The 21,482-nt window shown below is 43.5% G+C and overlaps 1 protein-coding gene across 5 annotated transcripts in view; it reads left to right on the forward strand.

Annotated features, from left to right (window-relative positions):
* Positions 1–21,482, forward strand: part of GPR107 (G protein-coupled receptor 107) — a 352,434-nt gene that overhangs the window by 263,423 nt on the left and 67,529 nt on the right. For 2 of the 5 annotated variants that reach the window (XM_060200341.1, XM_060200342.1), the window contains exon 1: positions 13,741–14,079. The exons of 1 other annotated variant lie outside the window; for it this stretch is intronic. In XM_060200341.1, coding sequence (XP_060056324.1) covers positions 13,939–14,079 — 141 coding nt within the window. In that variant the 5' untranslated portion in view covers positions 13,741–13,938. Of the gene's footprint in view, positions 1–13,740; positions 14,080–21,482 lie in introns of those variants that run through there. 2 more of the 5 variants (XM_060200340.1, XM_016189973.2) reach the window with 2 other exon arrangements.

A 21,482-nucleotide genomic window follows, 5' to 3' on the forward strand; every position in this document is an offset into this window, starting at 1 on the left:
AGACTCATAAATAAAAATTTAAGGGGCCAGGAGGGGGCACACCCAGTAGAGCACACTGCATCTCCATTTGCAAGGACATAGGTTCAAGTTCTTGGATTCCACTTGCAGGGGAGAAGCTCCACAAGCAGTGAAGCAGGGCTGCAAGTTCTCTCTCCTTTACCTCTCCCTTCCCTCTCAATTTCTTTTTTTTATATATATTTTTATATTTATTTTTATTTATTTATTCCCTTTTGTTGTCGTTGTTTTATTGTTGTAGTTATTATTGTTGTCATTGTTGTTGGATAGGACAGAGAGAAATGGAGAGGGGAGGGGGAAGACAGAGAGAGGGAAAGAAAGATAGACACCTGCAGACCTGTTTCACCGCTTGTGAAGTGACACCCCTGCAGGTGGGGAGCCAGGGCTTGAACCAGGATCCTTATGCGGGTCCTTGTGCTTAGGGCCACCTGCGCTTGACCCGCTGTGCTACAGCCCAACTCCCTCCCTCTCAATTTCTTTGTCTTTATCAACAAATAAAGATAAATAGGGCTGGAGGGGGGGTGGCTGGGAGACAGCATAATGGTTATTCAAAGAGACTCTCATGCCTGAGGCTCCAAAATCTCAGGTTTTGTTTGTTTGCTTTTTCAAAGTCCCAGGTTCTATCCCCCACACCACCATAAGCCAGAGCTAAGCAGTGCTCTGGTAAAATAAATAAATAAATATAGATAGACAGATAGATAGATTGGGTCAGTGAAAGAGAAGCTTTGTAATGCTCACTCAACCAGGCATGCCAGTGTACTCTCTTTCACTCTCTCTAAAGTGAATTAACTAATTAATGAAAGATAGATTTATTTTTTAATTCATAAGAAAGAGGAGGTGAGAGAGAAAGAACCAGACATCACTCTGGTACATGTGCTGGCGGGAATTGAATTCAGGACCTCATGCTTGAGAGTCTAATGCTTTATCCACTGCACCACCTCTCAGATCACTCAGCAGTGACTTTTGGTGGTCTGTAGAACTGAACCTGGGGCCTGAGAACATCAGGCATTTTTTTTTATCTTTATTTATTCCCTTTTGTTGCCCTTATTATTTTATTGTTGTTGTTATTATTGATGTTGTTGGATAGGACAGAGAGAAATGGAGAGAGGAGGGGAAGACAGAGAGGGGGAGAGAAAGATAGACACTTGCAGACCTACTTCACTGCCTGTGAAGTGACTCCCCTGCAGGTGGGGAGCCGGGAGCTTGAACCGGGATTCTTACGCCGGTCCTTGTGCTTTGCGCCACCTGTGCTTAACCCACTGCGCTACTGCTACAGGCATTAATTTAAAAAAAAATTTTTAACTAATTAATTAATTTTAATAAGTTAACAGGAATATAGATTAACACCATTCCCACCACCATAGATCTGTGTCCCTACACCCACTCCCCTACAAATGAGCTTAAAATCTGCCCTCCCCCACCACCCCAGAATATATATATTTTTTAACCAGAGCATTGTTCAGCTTTGGCTTATGGTGGTGCGGGGGATTGAACCTGGGGCTTTGGAGCCTCAGGTATGAGAATCTGTTTGCATTACCATTATGCTCATTCTTAACTTGGGCCCCACAGCAAAAAAGTGGCTCATTTCATTCCTGTCCCACATCTTGGAATCTGAATCTATGCCCAAAATTTGGCGTCGTGGGAAGATAATAGCAGTTTTGAAACCAAAGAAAGACCCAACACTGGCCGCCAGCTATAGACCAATTTCTCTCCTCTCTGTGTGTTACAAACTCCTTGAGAGGCTGCTTCTGTCACGTATTTCTCATCTTACAGAGAAATTCTTATCACCCTCCCAAGCTGGTTTCCACCCAGGAAGATCTACCTGTGAACAAGCCCTGGCCCTCTCAACTTACATTGAAAATGGATTCCAGAAGAATTTAAAGACGGGTGCTGTCTTTGTTGATCTCACAGCAGCCTATGACACGGTCTGGCACCGTGGTCTCCTAGTCAAGATCTCAAGATGCCTGCCTCCATGGGTGGCCAACACTATATCGTTTCTTCTCCAAAACAGAAGATTCCAGGTGCATCTGGGTGACAAGTCCAGCAGATGGAGACTTGTCTCAAGTGGCCTCCCCCAGGGCTCTGTTCTGGCTCCAACGCTATTTAATATTTACATCAATGACCTCCCAGAAACTTCTTCAAGGAAGTTCATCTACGCCAATGACATCTGCTGTGCAACTCAGGCATCCAAGTTCGACATCCTCGAGGAAACACTCACGAAAGACATGTCTCTGATATCTGATTACTGTAAAAAATGGCGACTAATCCCTAGCACTGCAAAAACGGTATCATCTGTTTTCCATCTACACCATGCCTCGGCCTCGCGTGAGTTTAATGTGCAGCTTGGCGATACGAGAATCCGGCATGAAGCCCAGCCAGTCTATCTTGGCGTTACTCTCGATCGCACCCTGTCATTTCACAAACATCTCATAAAAACTGCAGCAAAGGTGGGTGCGAGGAATCACATCATTGCAAGACTGACCAGCTCCTCATGGGGCGCGAGCGCTTCCACACTACGATCATCCTCTCTGGCATTATGCTATTCCACTGCAGAATACTGTGCCCCAGTATGGTTCCATAGCCCCCATGTCCACTTGGTCGATTCCAAATTATATTCTTCCATGAGGATAATTTCTGGAACCATCCGTTCCACCCCAGTTCCATGGCTGCCAGTTCTTAGCAACATCACCCCGCCAGATATTCGTTGGGATGCGGCATCATCTAAGTTAATTTCCCACGTCTACGCTCGACCGGACCTGCCAATATACGCGGATATCTTCGCCCACCCTGTCCAACGATTGACATCTCGTCACCCAATCTGGTCCCCTACGCCTACACTGAACTTCTCTGTTCCAGACTCTTGGAAACAGAGTTGGCAGTCAGCTGAGGTAAAGAACAAACACCTCATCACAGACCCCTGCAAGCATCAACCCGGCTTTGACCTAGCACTTTATGATTGGGCCCTCCTCAATCGCTATCGAACAGGCCATGGCCGGTGCGCCGCTATGTTCCATCGCTGGGGAGCCAGAGACGACCCGAACTGCCTCTGCGGCTACAGACAGACTATGACTCACATAGTCAACGACTGCCACCTCTCCAGATTCAAAGGAGGTCTCGAAACTTTACATCAGGCTCAACCTGATGCTGTTGACTGGCTATGGAAGAAGGGCAAACGCTAGAAGAACCATTATGCTATCCACCCTCCTCCCAATGATGGATACTTTTTTTTTTTAAGATTTTATTTATTTACGAGAAAGATAGGAGGAGAGAGAAAGAACCAGACATCACTCTGGCACATGTGTTGCTGGGGATCAAACTCAGGACCTCATGCTTGAGAGTCCAAAGCTTTACCATTGCGCCACCTCCTGGACCACCCCAGAATTTTTTATTTTCGTGTACTACTCCAAATCCAGTCCAAGTTCTGCTTTGTGTATCCCTTTCTGTTCTTATTTCTCAACTTCTGCTTATGAGTGGGATCATGCCATATTCATTTTTCTCTTTCTGGCTTATCTCACTTAACATAATTCCTTCTAGCTTCATCCAAGATGGGTTGGAGAAGGTGGTTAGTTATTCTTAATAGATGGATAGTATTCCATTGTGCATATATATCACAGTTTTCTCAGCCACTCATCTGTTGTTGGATACCTGGGTTACTTCCAGGCTTTGGCTATTACAAACTATGCTGCTATGAACATATATACATACATATCTTTTTGGATTAGTGTGTTTGACTCTTTAGGATATATCCCTGGGTCATAAGGAAGGTCCATAAAGTCTTTTACACAAAACCCATTTTGCTATCTCCCTTGTCCTTCCTGGTATTTAAATATCAGCTTCACATAAGCAAAACAAGTGAGAGCCAGAAGGCAGCTCACCATGGAGAGAGCAGACTTTAGCAAGCTCAAGGACCCAGACTGGAGCCCCGGACACCATATGGGAGCACCATGCAAAGAGAAAGCTTCAGGAACAGTGGAACAGTACTGCCATGTCTCTCCTCCTCTGCCTCCCTTTCCCTCACATTATCTAAAAAAGTAGAGTCTGCTAGGAGTGATAGCCTAAGGAACAAAGTCCCAGTGAAAAATTGGGTTAACAAAGAAGAAGGAGCAGGAGGAGGAGGAGAGACTCAGAAAGTGGTGTAGTGGATAAATCACTGGACTTTAAAGCATGGGGTCCTGGGACTGACCACTGTTACGAATGTGCTCGAGTGATGTGCTGGTTCTCTTCCCCCAAATAAATAAATAAATACCCCCCCACACACATCTTGAAAACTGATCAGTTTTGGCTTACCTTGGTGCTGGGCATTAAACCTGAAACTTTTGGTGCCTTGGGTATGAAAGACATTTTGTATAACCATTATGCTACTCCCCCAGCCCTGGTATAAATATAACTTAACAAGAAAGACACATGCAACTAGTCTTGTTAAAACTGTAGAAAATGGGGCCAGAGAGATAGTGTTCATGCAAAAACTCCCATGTCTGAGGCTCTTGGGTTTTGGGTTCAATCCCTAGCACCACTATCAATCAAAGCTGAGCAGTGCTCTGTAAAAAAATAAACAAGGAAGTCAGGCGGTAGCGCAGCGAGTTAAGCACACGTGTCTCAAAGGGCAAGGATCAGTGTAAGGATCCCGGTTCAAGCCCCGGCTCTCCACCTGCAGAGGGGTAGCTTCACTAGTGGTGAAGCAGGTCTGCAAGTGTTTATCTTTCTCTCTCCCTCTCTGTCTTCCCCTCCTCTCTCCATTTCTCTCTGTCCTCTCCAACACAATGACATCAATAACAACAACAGTAATAACTACAACAATAAAACAACAAGGGCAACAAAAGGGAATAAATAAATATTTTTTTCTCTCCCTTTAGCTAAGATAGCAGAAGAGGTTATTTATTGTACATAAGTTACATTCAGCCACAAGGAGAGCAGAACTAGTCCAGAATGACAAGTCCAAGGCAAAGGAGCAAAAGGGACTGTGTTTTGGTATGAGCAATGAAGGTCACTCAAGATGGTGGCATAGGATCAAATGGTGATGAGGTTCTAGATCCGCTGAAACAAGTTCTAGGCTGCAGCACAGAAGTCCAATTTGTACCAGTGCCTCTGGCCTCCGGCAACCCTTATTTCTGCCCCTGTGGCTTCCTTGGGTGCGCAAGTCTACTTGGACCTTTGCCTCATATTTGTTCTTTTGTGCTTCAGCCTGCGCATGCGCTTCTTCCACTTGGCTCTCATCGTTCGAAGGGTTCTTCTAGGAAGATGGCACTAAGGCCAAGAGCAATAAATAATTTTTTAAAATATGAAATAAAATAAAACAGAGGGGCTGGGTGGTGGTGCACCTGGTTGAGTGCACATGTTGCAGAGCAAAAGGATCTGGGTCAAAGCCCCAGGTCCCCATCTGAAGTGGGAAAGCATTATGAGTGATGAAGCAGGGCTGCAAGTGTCTCTCTGTCTCTCTCCCTCTCTCTATCACCCATTCCCTCTCCATTTCTGGCTGTCTCTACCCAATAAATAAATAAAGATAATTTTTAAAAAATTAAATACAAATAAAACAGAAACAAACAAAAAACATCCAAAGGATATAAATACTTAAGAGATTTATGGATATTTCTAACTACTGTCAAATTTACAAGTTTTGCTGCCTGGAGCATGGGTTATTCAAAGTTAAAATATTATTAACTAATTAATTAAACCTGTGGGACCTGCTGGTGGCTCTCCTGGTACAGCCACTTATAACTATGGTCTATGACCTAGGTTTGAGCCTCAGGTCTCCACCTGCAGCAAGGAACTTTCACAAGCCATGGAGCAGTGCTTTTGTCATCTCTCCTTCTCTGTCTTTCTCACCCACATTTTTTAAAATTCCACCGTTATCACTGGAGCTCAGTGCCTATAGGACAAATCCACCACTCCTAATAGCCATTTCTCCCTCCCTCCCCTCCCTTCCTCCTTTCCTTCCTTTCTTCCTTCCTTCATTTCTTTTTATAGGACAGAGAGTGGAGAGGGTGATAGAGAGAGACAGGAGGGGCCAGGCAGTGGTATAGCTGGTTAAGTGAACACATGACCATACACAAGGACCTAGGTTTAAGCCCAGCTTCCCATCTGCAGGCGAGAAGCCTCACTTGTGGTAAAGCAAGTATTGCAGGTGTTTCTTTGTTTTTCTCCCTCTCTGTCTTTCCTCTCTCAAATTCTCTGTCCTATCAAGGAAAGAAAAAAAGAAAGAAATGAAAGAAAGAAAGGAAGGAAGGAAGGAAGGAAGGAAGGAAGGAAGGAAGGAAGGAAGGAAGAAAGAAAGAAGGAAAGAAAGGGCATGGTCCAGGTGGTGGTGTGGTGATAAAGCTTTGGACTCTCAAGCATGAGGTCCTGAGTTTGATCCCCGGCAGCACATGTGCCAAAGTGATGTCTGGTTCTCTCTCTCCTCCTATCTTTCTCATAAATAAAATAAAACATTAAGAAAGGAAGGAAGGAAGGAAGGAAGGAAGGAGGGAAGGAAGGAAGGAAGGAAGGGAGAAACTGCCATCAGGAATAGTGGATTCTGCAGGGGGAAAGCTTCACAAGTGGTGAATCAGGGCTGCAGGTGTCTCTCTGTATCTATCTATCTATCTATCTATCTATCTATCTATCTATCTCCTCCCTCTCAATTTCTGTCTCTATCCAATAACAAATAAATAAAAATATTATAAAAATAATTAATTAAAAAAAAGAGAGGGGGAGTTGGGCAGTAGCCCAGTGGGTTAAGCGCAGGTGGTGCGAAGCTCAAGGACAGTCGCAAGGATCCTGCTTTGAGCCCCCAACTCCCCACCTGCAGGGGAGTCGCTTCACAGGTGGTGAGGCAGGTGTCTGTCTTCCTCTCCTCCTCTCTGTCTTCCCCTCCTCTCTCCATTTCTCTCTGTCCTATCCAACAAGGACAACAATAATAACTACAATAATAAGAAACAACAAGGGCAACAAACTGGAAAATAAATTTTAAAAAGATTTATATAAAAAAAGAATTTAAAAAAGGAGAGAGAGAGAGAAAGACATATGCATCCTTGCCTCACTGCTTGTGAAGCTTCCCTGCCCGCAGGTAAGGACCAGGGGCCTGTACCCTTGCACATGGTAATGTACATGCCACCTCCTGGCCCCTTTCTCTCATCTTCTATTAAAGGGGGGGGGGGATCAAAAAGCCACTGGGAAAGGTGAAGCTGTGCATGTGCCAAGCACCAGTGATAACTCTGGTTGGGGTGGGGGGAGAAAAGGTGAGAGAGAAAGAAACATAAACTGCATTTGACTAAGAAAGTTAGGCTACAAGCCAGGTTTAGACAGATCTTTTCAGTCACCCCCCCACACACATACACCTCAGGCTTTTTCAGTCAATACCTTAAAGTTTGACGTCCCTTTGAAACTATTGCCAGGAAGAAGCAGGCATAACTTGTTTGGTTACTCAACATGTCTCTTTCCAGCTTCAGTATCACGATTATGCAAACAATCTCTTTTTGAAACTCTGAAATCATATGTCTAAACATAACAATTTATATAGAATTTTAAAAGTGACTGTTTAAGAAATACTTCATTTTAAGTCTCGGTACTTTGTACTTAAGTCTTTGTATTCTATCCTTTTAAAAATATTTTATGGGAGTTGGCGGTAGCACAGTGGGTTAGGTGCATCTGGCACAAAGTGCAAGGACCAGAGTAAGGATCCCGGTTCGAGCCCCGGGCTCCCCACCTACAGGGGTGGGGGTGGAGAGTCACTTCATAGGCGGTGAAGCAGGTCTGCATGTGTCTGTCTTTCTCTCTCCTTCTCCATCTTGTCTTCCCCTCCTCTTTCCATTTCTCTCTGTCCTAACAATCACAACATCAATAACAACAACAATAATAACAACAATAAAAACATTTTATTTATTTATTAATGAGAAAGATAGGAGAAGAGAGAGAAAGAACCATACATCACTCTGGTACATGTGCTGCCAGGGATTGAACTCATGACTTCATGCTTGAGGGTCCAATGCTTTATCCATTGCGCCACCTCCTGGACCAGAGTATTCCTTCTTTATTTATAGTGATATTTTATTTTGTTTTATTTTATTTTTGTCACTGGGGCTTCACTGCTGTAGTCCCGATTTCAGATAGACAGAAAGAAAGAAACGACAGCACAGCAGCTTCCTTCATTGTGGTGGATGCTGGGCTCAAACCTGGATCAACACTAAGTATGACAAAGCAGCCAACCACTATCCAAGTGAGCTATCAAGGCAGTCTAATGTTTTTTTTTTTTTCCCTCTCTCTCTCACGTTCTTCTTAACCAGACCTCTGGTTTATGGTTATGTGGGGGACTGAACCTGGTACTAAGGAGCCTCAGGCATGAGAGTCTCTTTGCATAACCATTATGCTATCTACCCTCACCCTTTCATTATACATATACATATACATATATATATATATACATTTTTATACTTATTTATTTATTTTCCCTTTTGTTGTCCTTGTTGTTTTGTTGTTGTAGTTATTACTGTTGTTGTTATTGATGTTGTTGTTGTTGGATAGGACAGAGAGAAATGGAGAGAGGAGGGGAAGACAGATACCTACAGACCTGCTTCACTGCCTGTGAAGTGACTCCCCTGCAGTTGGGGAATGGGGGCTCGAACCGGGATCCTTACGCTGGTCTTTGCGCTTTGCACTTCCTGCGCTTGACCCACTGCACCACCGCTGGATTCCCTAATTTTATTTATATATATATAAATAAATATTATATATTTATATATAATATTAAATATTATATAATATTTATTTATTCCCTTCTGTTGCCCTTGTTGTTTTATTGTTGTAGTTATTATTGTTGTTGTCGTTGTTGGATAGGCCAGAGAGAAATGGAAAGAGGAGGGGAAGACAGAGAGGAGGAGAGAAAGAGAGACACCTGCAGACCTGCTTCACTGCTTGTGAAGTGACTCCCCTGCAGGTGGGGAGCCGGGGTCTTGAACTGGGATCCTATGCTTGTCCTTCTGCTTTGCGCCATGTGCGCTTAACCCGCTACGCTACCGCTGACTCCACCTCATTTTATATATATATATATATTAATATTTTATTTATTTATGAGAAAGATAGGAGGACAGAGAAATAACCAGACATCACTCTGGCACATGTGCTGCCAGGGATCGAACTCAGGACCTCATGCTTGAGAGTCCAAAGCTCTACCACTGTGCCACCTCCCGGACCACGTCATATTTTTTAAACATTTATTTATGTGTGCAGCAGCTTTGCTGTGTATATAACCCAGGTTCAAGCCTGGTTCCCACTACATTGAAGGAAGTTTTGTTGCTACAATCTCTCCCTCTATCCTCTAACAAAAAAAAATTCTTTCTTTGAGTGTGAGTGCTGGGGTGGTGGCACACGCGATAGATAAAGTGTCATATGACAATATGCAAGGACATAGGTTAAAAGCCCCCAGTTCTCACCTGCAGGAAGAAAGCTTTACAAGTGGTGAATCAGTATGCAGAAGTCTTTCTCTCCCCCATTCCCTTCCCTATTGAATCTGCCTCTATCCAATAAATAAATAAAAACAAAAACAAACAATGTGTGCAGACCTAGGTTCAAATCTCAGGTCCCCATCTGCAGAGGAAAAGCTTCAAAGAGAACCTGAGCATCAGTCTAACATAATTGATGCTGGGGATCAAACTCGGGACCTCATGCACAAGATCCATTCCTCTCTGTTTTAGCCAGAGCACTGTTCTGCTTTGGTTTATGGTAGTGCTAGGGATTAAACCTGGACAGTCAAGAGCCTCAGGCACTGATTTTTTTTTTTTTTCATCATCATTATGCTGTTTCCCCAGCCCAAATCAAACACTTTATTCCACTGTGCTACCTTCCAGGTCACAATGTTCCCTCCCTCCCTCCTTTCTTTCTTTTCTTTTTAAAGATTTTATTTATTTATGAGAAAGACAGGAGGAGAGAGAAAGAATCAGACATCACTCTGGCACATGTGCTGCTGGGGATTGAACTGGGGACTTCATGCTTGAGAGTCCAAAGCCCTATCACTGTGCTACCTCCCGGACCACTTTTCTTTTCTTTTTAAAAGATATTATTTATATTCATGAAAAAGAAAGATAGTAAGAGAGACAGAGAAAGAACCAGACATCACTCCAGTACATGTGCTGCCAGGTATTGAACTCGGGACCTCATGCTTGAGAGTCCAGTGCTATATTCACTGTGCCACCTCCTGGACCACTCTTTCTTTCTTATTGCCACTTCACTGTTTCCACTAACTAGCCCCCCCCTGACTTATTTTCTTTTTTCTTTTACTTTTTTTAAAAATTTATTTATTCATGAGAGAGATAGGAGGAGAGAAAGAACCAGACATCACTCTGGTACATGTGCTGCCAGGGATCAAACTCAGGACCTCATGCTTGAGAATCTAGTGCTTTATCCACTGCGCCATCTCCCGGACCACTCCCCGACTTATTTTCTATTCTTTATTTTTCAGAGAGGAAAGAGAGAGAAATAGACACAGACATAACATTGCTCCACCATCTCCCCCTAGTGCCATCCATGGAGAATCCATGCGGTGCTATGACTCCACCAGGACCAGACACACAGCAGGGCCCATGAAGTACCTGGTGAGCCATACTCTGGCCCCTGAGCTCCGTATTCTAGCTGCAAACTTTAAGAGTCTGATATTGTCATATAATACATTGGGATCTTGATAGTCATCAGAGTCCTGGTGATTTTTATTTTCTCTTCTGTGGCTTAATTTCTAATTTTTAAAATTTTTATTATCTTTGTTTTATTTATTGGATAGAGACAGCCAGCAATCAAGAGGGAAGAAGGTGATAGGGAGTGAGAGACACCTGCAATAAAGCTTCACCACTTGCAAAGCTTTCTCCTAGCAGGTGGGGATTGGGGGCTCAAACCTGAGTCCTTGGAAGTCGGGAGGTAGGGCAGCGCACATGGAGCAAAAGCGAAAGGATCCATAGAAGGATCCCGGTTCGCTTCCCACCTGCAGGGGAGTTGCTTTACAAGTGGTGAAGCAAGTCTCCAGGTGTCTCTCTTTCTCTCCCCCTCTGTCTTCCCTTCCTCTCTCCATTTCTTTCTGTCCTATTCAACGACAGCAACAACAACAATAATAATAACCACAACAATGATAAAACAAGGGCAACAAAAGGGAAAAAAAGATCTCCAGTGTTGTTAAAATTCGAAGGCTCCAGCCGGCCGGGCTAGCTTCAAGGGCGGGTAACAGAGGCGCGGAGACAACGGCTGGGCAGGGAAGCTGTATTTCTTTATTCAGGAACAACGATTCATAAACTAAGATAAACTAATCACCAAACAGAACTCTGCTGTCTCTTTGCGCGGGGCAAGCACTCTCTCTAACTCTGTAACTCAGGAACCCTCTCTCTGGAACTCTGGCACTCTTGCGGGGTTCCTTCGGACGGGGCCAAGCAGGCCCGGGAAACTAACTGGACTGATCTAATTCTCTCGGTGGGGGAGAACTAGAACCCAATGTAAAGCATACAACACTCCAGGTGCAGTGGATTCGTGGTGCAGGCATCAACCCCAGGCAATAACCCTGGAGGCAAAAACAAAACAAAACAAAAACATGGGCCCTTGTGCATTGTAAAGTGTGCTCAACCAGGTGCGGCACCATCCAGACCCCTGGCTTAATTTCATACAAAAAATGCATGACTTGTGTGACAAGCTAAAGCAAAAGAATCTGAAAATTAAACGAGTCTCATCAGTCTATTGGCAATTTTCATAAGCATGTCCTTGTTACAACTCCTTGTTAACAAATGGTGAGATAAGGGAACCAACTACTGTATTTTTCCATTGAAACAATTTCCCTATAAAAGCAAAAGATTAGGGGCCGGGTGGTGGCGCACCTGGTAAACGCACGTATTACAATGCGCAAGGACCCGGGTTTGAGCTCCCGGTCCCCACCTGCAGGGGCAAAGCTTTGCAAGTGGTGAAGTAGTGCTGCAATTGTCTCTCTGTCCCTCCCCCTCTCTATCACCCTCTTGATTTCTGGTTGTCTCTATCCAATAAATAAAGATAATAAAATTAAATAAATATATTTTATACTGTTGAATGTAAAACATTAATTCCCCAATAAGAAATAAATTAAATAAATAAATAAAAATTCTGTTAAGCTCAAAAAATATTTTAAAAAAGCAAAAGATTAGAAGCTACAAAATCTTACACACACAAGGCCAGTGAAACAGCATATGAGTTATGCAGAAAAGAAACAAAAAGAACCCCCCCAAAAAAAAAAACTTGTACTTGATACTCCCAGGTCCCATGTTCAGCCCCCAGCACCATTGTAAGTCAGAGCTGAACAGTGCTGTGACAGATAAGAAAGGAAGTTACTTTACACAATGAATTCAAAGACACTTAGGCTCTAGAAGTACGATGACATAGCTGAGGTATTATGCTATGTCATGTCAGTGTGTCTATGTGTTTCTCAGCTCAACCAAGAAGACCTGGGACCATGGGTCTGGGTGGTGACGCACCTGGTTGAGCGCACATGTGACAATGCGCAAGGACCCAGGTTCAAGAAGCAATGTTGCAGGTGTCTCTCTGTCTCTCCTTCTCTATCACCCCCTTCCCTCTAGATTTCTAACTGTCTCTATCCAGTAAATAAAATAAAGATAAAAAAAATAAAATAAAAAAAGAAGAAGAAACTTAGTTTCTCAAGAGTACCTGCAAAGAGGATAATGGAATGCCTATCTCCTATATTATCAGTGTTCCAAGGATTTTATGCAATATGCCACCCAAAAGGCCTAACCCTATGCCTGGCAAAGGCTTAATAAATCATAGTAATGTAAACATTTAGTCTAATAATTCAGTCTCAAAATCTGAGGTGCCTCTAAAAGTCAAGGGGGTCTATGACAAGCCCAGAAGTTGAAGATATTTTCCCCATTCTTCTTCTTAAAGTAAAGGGAAATATATTTACTTATGCACTTATTTATTTACCAGAGTACTGTTCAGCTCTGGTTTACGGTGTTGTGGGGGAGTGAACCTGGGACTTTGGAGCCTCAGGCATGAGAATCTCTTTGCAAAAGCATTATGCTATCTATCTACCCTCCCCTCCTTTTAGGATACTTTCTAAGAAGTTCACGCCATCAGCAGCCACCACAGCACACCTTGGGAGGGCCAGGGTGGCTTTCTCTCTCTCCTTTTAATTTTTTTTTTATTTCTTTATTGGGGAATTAATGTTTTACATTCAACAGTAAATACAATAGTTTGTACATGCATAACATTCCCCAGTTTCCCATACAACAATACAACCCCCACTAGGTCCTCTGTCATCCTTCTTGGACCTGTATTCTCCCCACCCACCCCCATCTCTCTCTCTTTTTAAATTTATTATCTTTATTTATTTTTTTGGATAGAGACAGTCAGAAATTGACAAAGGAGGAGGTGATAGGGAGAGAGACAGAGAAACCTGCAGCACTTGCAAAGCGCTCTCCCCCTGCAGGTGGGTATGCAGGATCCTGGCTCATTGTAACAAGTACGCTGAACCAGGTGCACCACCACCACCCGGGTATTGCTCAGTATGATGGTGCAGGGGATAGAACCTGGGACTGGGAACCTCAGGCATGAGGGTCTCTTTGCATAACCATGACGCTAGCTATCTACCCCCCACACAACCACCCTGTCCCCAACGGTCGCTTTCAAAGCCCAGCAAGGCGGAGACAAAGCTGGGCTCCCTTCTGACCAGTGAGAGTTGCCGTGACAACTAACACCCAGTTCTCGCTGGAGACTCCGCCTCTTTCGAGTGAAACTTAGTACAGGGGAGGCCAACGGATCGGCCCCAGGGCAACCGGCTAAGAATCCTCAGCCACCTTGCGGCTGCAGGATCTAGGACACGGGTCCGACTTGCAGGCCATCGGAGACCGAGCCCGGGACATGGGCCTTCCGGGGGCTGCCGCCCTTTGACCCCGGAAGTGGTTGGGAGAGGAAGCAGCTGGTGATGCTGGAGCAAATATGGCGCCTCCGGCCCTTGTCGGCCCCTCTGGCTCCGGGTATCCTCAGCCGGCAGTCGGGCTTCGACCGCTCCTGCTGCTGGGGCTGCTGCAGCTGCTGGCCGCGCCCGGACTAGGCCGCGTCCATCACCTGGCGCTCAAGGTAAAGCCGGCGGGGGGCTGGGGAGGGCCCTGCCGGGGGGCGGAGACGAGGCCGCTCCCCTGGGACTGCAGGCAACTTTGGCCCACCCCGGCGTCTCTGAGCTGTGGGCCACCCAGCGCCCTGTCTCCGGCCGCGGCCCCTCTGAGAGAAGTCTGTTGGGACCTGTGAGGATGACAGCGCGGGGGTCCTCATGAAGTGGCAGGGACACTCGAGTGGAGAGAGGGTAAAGGTCTGAACTGCGGCGGAGCTCGGCAGGGCTCCCCTGGGTCGCTCGCGCCTGGTAACCTGCGCCTGGTCCTCACCAGTAACTTTCAGCCCGCTGTCTCCACTCCCACCCTCCGTGCCCAGAGGTCTGAAGGTGTGCTGAACCTTAGCCTCTCCAGCTTTGGTGTTTAGGGCGCTCTCTGGATTGATGAAAACGGAAGTTCCCAAGGAGGACTTTAAAGTTTTTTTTTCCCTTTATTGGGGGATTAATGTTTTACATTCAACAGTAAATACAATAGTTTGTACATGCATAACATTTCTCAGTTTTCCACATACAGGACTTAAATTTTTAAAAAATATTTATTTGTTCCCTTTTGTTGCCCTTGTTTATTGTTGTTGTTATTATTGATGTTGTTGGATAGGACAGAGAGAAAATGGTGAGAGGAGGGGAAGACAGAGAGGGGGAGAGAAAGACAGACACCTGCAGACCTGCTTCACTGCCTGTGAAGCGACTCCTTTGCAGGTGCCAGGGGCTCGAACCTGGATTCTTAGGCGGGTCCTTGCGTTTTGACTCCCATACAGGACTTTTAAGTCTTGCTAGAAATACTTGACCGAAAATTTAAAATCAGCATTAGCAAGATATGTGTGTGTATATATATATATATATATATATATATATATATATATATATATCCTTTCCTTCCCGCTGTGTATGACAGACCTTACTTTGTAACTTTACAAACTGATGGGTTAGTAAGATAAAGGAGGGTGAATGTGTCTGGAGAATAAGAAAATAGGATGTTATTTATTTAATTTTTTTTTAATTTGATAGGACAGAGAGAAATTGAGAGACATCTGCATCACTGTTTCACCATTTGTGGAGCTTCCACCCAACAGGGGGACCAAGGGCTTGATCTCAGGTTCTGTGCATGGTAGCATTTGCACTCAGCCAGGTGCACCAGCACCCTGCCCAATAAATTGTTATTTAAAAACTTGGTCAAATCCTAGAGGATACTTTGGGTAGTAGCTCTTGGTGTTTATAGATAAAAATTATCCTGAATAAAATGGTTCTAAGTGGGATGGAAGTTGGCAAATCTTGGCTCCTTTTGAGAATGCTGAAAGCTATAGAATCTTTTCCCAGAGAAGTGTAAGTAGAATGTAAGGCAAAAGTATCTTAGAATGTGTGAGAGAGACTTTTTGCCCCTACTTAAACTTACTTTTTTTTTTTATTTTCCCAGAGCACTGTTCAACTCTGGCTTATGGTGGTGCTGGGGGGATTGAACCTGGGACTTCGGAGCCTCAGGCATGAGAGTCTTTGCATAACCATTATGCTATCTACCTACTGCCCCTTAAACTTACTTCTAGGCCATAGCCCCTAGGTTTATGACTTTAGGATAAAGACTGATCTTTAGGACAAAGGAGATAGTACAGAGATAGACCACCAGACTTCCATGCCTGAGGTCCCATAGACCAAAGATTGAAGTATTAGAGCTAAGCAATGCTCTGACCTCTGTCTCTTATGAAAATACACAACGACTGGGATATGTATAGGTTTCCCCCCACCCCAAAGCATTGCTCAGCTCAGGCTTATGGTTGTGCTAGGGATTGAACCTGGGACTTTTGGTACCTTAGGTGTGAAAGTCTTTTATTTTATTTATTTATTTATTCCCTTTTGTTGCCCTTTGTTGTTTTATTGTTGTAGTTGTTGTTGATCTCGTTGTTGTTGGATAGGACAGAGAGAAAGGGAGAGAGGAGGGGAAGACAAAGAAGGGGAGAGAAAGATAAGACACCTGCAGTCCTGTTTCACTGCTTGTGAAACGATTCCCCTGCAGGTGGGGAGCCGGGGGCTCGAACCGGGATCCTTACACTGGTCCTTGTGCTTAGCGCCACCTGCGCTTAACCTGCTGTGCTACCGCCCGATTCCCTATTTATTTATTTTTATTGGATAGAAATAGCCAGACATTGAGAGGGAATGGGGTAATAGAGAGGGAGAGAGAGACACCTGCAACACTGCTTCACCACTTGCAAAGCTTTCCCCTTGTGCAGTAGGCACTTGGGGACTTGAACCCAGGTCATTGTGCATTTTTTTTTTTTTTAACCAGAGCACTGCTCAGCTCTGGCTTATGGTGGTGCAGGGGATTGAACCTCCGACTTTGGAGCCTCAGGCATGAGAGTCTCTTTGCATAACTATTGTGCTGTCTACCCTCTGCCCCATGTGTATTTAACATGTGTGCTCAACCAGGTGTGCCACCACCCAGACCTAGGCATAAAAGTTTTTTTGTGTAACCATTATGCTATCTCCTCACCCTGGGACATGTATCAAAGCTCTGGAATTCCAAGCTTGAGGACTTGAGACATTCTTATTTTGTTTTTTAATTATTTTATTTAATAGAACAGAGCAAAATTGAGAGGGAGAGATAAAGAGAGACACTTGCTGCACTGCTTCACTGCACATGAAGCTTCCTTCAGTGTGTTAGGGGCCTTGCTCTCCCCACTTCCACCTGCAGCCCAGGCAATTACTAATCTATTTTATTTCTCTATAGGTTAGTCTTTTCCAGATACTTCATATAAGTGGAATCACACTGTATATATTTTGTATTTGCCTTCTGGGTTTATGAAGCTGATCTATATTGTTCTATGTACTAATGATTTGTTCCTTTTAATGACTGTATACTATTCAGTCACATTAATAAGCCACATCTTGATAGGTTATTCACCAGTTGATGAGCATTTGGGCTTTTCTCATTTTTAGGTATTATGAATAATGCTGCTACAAATAGGCATTTGTGTTTGTGAGGACATAAGTTTATTTGGGGGTGGAGTTGAATTGTTGGGTTATGTGGAGAATTTATATTTAACTTAAAACTACTGATCTACTTATTTATGAGAGAGGGGGAGGAGATAATGAAAAAGAATCAGAGCATCACTCTGGCACATGAACTGCTGGGATTCAAACTTGGGACCTCAAGTTTGAGGATTCAGTGCTTTATTTACTGTACTACCTCCTGGCTGCATACGTAACTTTCATTTTTCTTTTTGGCCTTCATGGGTCTTTACTGCTGCAAGATGACTTTTTCAGGCAGAGACAGAAGTAGAGAGAGAGAAGGAGAAAGACACCACAGCACTGAAACTTCCTCTGATGCATTGTGGGCTGGGTTTGAACCTGGGTCATAAAGTAAATAAAGTAACCACCATATCTAAGTGATATGTTTAGATTATTGTTAAAACTTTTAAATTTTATTATATTATTTCTTTTATTGCCACCAGGGTTATCACTGGGGTTTGGTGCCTATGAATTTACTACTCCCTATCAACATTTTTTTTTTTTTTTTAATTTATTAGTTAGGACAGAAAAATTGAGAGGAGGTGGGGAGAAACAGAGAGAGAGAGAAAAAAACCTGCTTCACCTTTCATGAAGCTTCCTCCCTGCAGGTGGGAGCAAGGGTTTGAACTGGGTCTTTGGGCATGGTAAAGTGTGCACTCAACCTGATGTCACAGGTCTAAGAATTAATGGTGGCAATAGCTATATGTTACTAAAACATCATCTTGAAGAAGAGGCCTTGCTAGTTAAGATTTGAGTTTCTGTTCATTTCCTCTTTGTGATAGCCCTTTGACATAAATATTAACCCTACCTTATAAATTAGGAAAACAGAACTCAGGCTATACAAGTGGTGGAATCAGAATTTGAACCTAGGACCAGTATTCTTTGTCTTAATTGCTCTAGGTCAGCAGCTGTCAGTCACTGCTCAAGTGGACAGCCTTGATTGCTAGAACCCCAGAATTCTGTTTTGCATTTTCTTCCAGCTTTTTCAGTTTTTTTAAATTTCTTTATTGGGGAATTAATGTTTTACATTCAACAGTAACTACATTAGTTTGTACATGCATAACATTTCTCAGTTTTCCATGTAGCAATACAATCCCCACTAGGTCCTCTGAAGGACCTGTATTCTCCTCCCACCCACCCCAGAGTCTTTGACTTTGGTGCAATACACCAATTCTAGTTCAGGTTCTACTTGTGTTTGCTTTTCTGATCTTGTTTTTCAGTTTCTGCCTGAGAGGGAGATGATCCCATATTCATCCTTCTCTTTCTGACTTATTTCACTTAACATGAATTTTTCTTTTCTTTTCTTTTTTAAAGAATTTATTTATTTATTAATGAGAAAGATAGAGGAGGAGAGAGAAAGAACCAGACATCACTCTGGCACATGTGCTGCCGGGGATTGAACTCACGACCTCGTGCTTGAGAATCCAGTGCTTTATCCACTGTGCCACCTCCCGGACCACAACATGAATTTTTTTTTTTTTTTTGAATTTTAATTGTTTTTTATTGATTGATTGGAGGATAAAGGGTTTACAGTCCACAGTAAAATGCAATAGTTTGTACATGCATAACACATAAATTTTAATTTTTATTAGCACTAAGCATGATGTGATTGAATGTATGTTTCAGCATGAGCAATTTTCCTGTACAGAGTTTTTAAGGTTTCATACAGGCAGTTTTTCTAATTGAGACATTTAAAAAATTCAGAACAAGAATCCAAACCCATAGTACAGCATTCTAAAGATCAGCTAGTCCACAGAGGGAGAGAGGAATGGAATCTGGTCCCACACAGAAATAAGGCTTCAGTGAGTGGGAAAATGTCTCCTAGAAAGAATGGAGGTGGGAGTTGTCACTCAGGTTGTAGAAGGAAATCTGCCCCAGCTCCCAGTCCAGGTAAACTCCCAATGCCTCTGGGCTTTCTCTTCAAAATCAGAACAACAGGACGGGCAGCTCCTGCCACATAGTCAACATGAATTTTTCAAGGTCCATCCAAGATCAGCTGAAAACGGTGAAGTCACCATTTTTTATAGCTGAGTAGTATTCCGCTTTTTCAGTTTTTGTTTGTTTTTTAATCTCCAGTCATGTGCCAGGATGTCACTTTGTGAATGGATTTGGCATCATCCTTTTTGTGAATTACTATCTTTCTGCAGCAGACAGTCTGTGATAGGTAGAAATCATTTTTGTTCTTTTTCTTGATTTGTAGAGACATTTATAGGTGACAGGTCCCTGCACAGCTTCCTAGACCAATTTCAGATTTTTTTTTTTTCTTCCCAATATCAGCTTTGCAGAATGTATGTTTATAGAACTTTGTCCATTTCTTCTAGACTATCTGACTTGCATTTAATGTCATTTCATAATTTCTTTCCCATATCAGGAGATATTAATTCAAAAAATGACTTTCACTGAGATCTTTATTGAAATTCCAGATTGTTTGGAGGTAATCTCTTATAATCAGAATTTATGCCTTCATCACTCTTATGGGGAAACTATTGTTGACCACACTGGGATACAAATCATAACCTGGTTAAGGTAGTTCACCTGAGCTGTGGAAACAGCATACTGGTTATTCAGAAAAACCTTAATGCCTGAGGGGCTCTGAGGTCCCAGGTTCACTCCCCAGCTGGCAGTGCTCTGCTAGGAAGAAAGAGAGAGAGAGGGAGAGGGAGAGGGAAAGGAGAGGGAGGGGAGGGGAGGGAAGAGAGAGAGAGAGGAGAGGGAGAGGGAGAGGAGAGGGAGGGGAGGGGAGGGAAGAGAGAGAGGAGAGAGAGAGGAGAGGGAGAGGAGAGGGAGGGGAGGGGAGAGGGGGGGGGGGACACACACAACTCATTTGGTAGAGTGTGCACTTTACCACATGCTAGGTCCTGGGTTTGAGCTCCTGGCTACCACACAGGAGCACCATGCACATCGAGCAGTGGTGCGGCGTCTGTCCTGTCTCTGTTTCTCCATCTCTGTCTCTCACCCTATTTCTGGAAAAAGAAAAAATCCATTGGTAGAATCATGCAGACACAAAGGCCCAGCAAAGCCTGGCAGCAAAAATAAATGAGAAAACGAAGAAATCATAACCTGATGTAGGGTATGTGTTGAAAACTTGGAGTACTTAGGCTATTATATTATTATTTAAAATATTCTTGGGGCCAGGCAATGGCGCACCTGGTTAAGCACTCACATTATAGTGTGCAAGAACCCAGGTTCAAACCCCTGGTCCCCACCTGCAGGGGGAAAGCTTCATGAGTGGTGAAGTAGGGCTGCACAAGCCTCTCTCCGTATCTCCCCTCCCCTCTCAATTTCTCTCTGTCTTTATCCAATAATAAATAAAGTATTTAAAAATATTTTAAATTTATATATATATGTATATATATTTAAACTAGTACACTACTCAGTTCTGGCTTGTGTTGGTATGGGGGAATTAAACTGAGGACTTTGTAGCCTCAGGCATGAAAATCTTTTTGTATAACCATTATGCTCCTTCCCACCCTGTGCTCAACATTCTTGTATTATGAAGTAATACAAAGTAATAGAAAGTTGAGGAAAGCAATAGTAGACTATTCCTGTACATATGAAAGGGAAAAAAAAACAAGCAAGATCTTCAAAAGTAGTTTTATAAAGCTGCAGTTGAAGCATTTGCCCACCAAAGCCTAGAAAACACACCTTATGTTAATGAAATGAATATACAGTTGCTTAACAGTGTTCTGTTTTGCCATATAGCATCTGAATGCTGCATAAATTAGAATAAGCATGTGTTTAAATTTAAACTACTGAACTACAACATACATAATAAAAGCTGAACTAAACATACATAATAAAAATAGTCATTGTAAGCTGGCAACCCTCCTGAATTCCGACAATGTAAACACACATGTATTTCCTCCAAGAAAGAGTGTCACCAAGCACTTGGGGAAGCCTTTCGAAGTCCTCTGCCTCCAATGATTGGGAAACCTCTCCCTCCCAGAATCATCGCCATATAATTACTGCCTTGGCCCCATTACCATAGATTAAGTCTGAATCAGTCATGCCTTGGTGACTACAGCTCGTTTTTTTGTGTGTTTTTATACCTAAAACAGAGAAAGGGGCCCTGTGGTGTCACACCTGCTTGAGCACACATGTTACAATGTGCAAGGTCCTGGGTTTGAGCCCCCCAGTCCCTACCTGCATGGGGAAAGTGGTGAAGCAGTGCTGCAGGCGTCTGTCTCTCTCTCCTTCTCTGTCTCCCCCTTCTCTGTTGACTCCTGGCTGTCTGTATCCAATAAACAAACAAACAAACAAACAAATAAATAAAGTAAAAACCAAAAAATGTTACGGAGAAGCAGGGGCCTGGAGGGAGGATGGGACAGTTGATGCACCTGTGCTTCCTTCAAGGCATTGGAGGCTGGGCATGAAT

Source organism: Erinaceus europaeus, chromosome 10 (assembly GCF_950295315.1).
Source record: "Erinaceus europaeus chromosome 10, mEriEur2.1, whole genome shotgun sequence".
In the NCBI taxonomy this organism is placed as follows: domain Eukaryota; kingdom Metazoa; phylum Chordata; class Mammalia; order Eulipotyphla; family Erinaceidae; genus Erinaceus; species Erinaceus europaeus.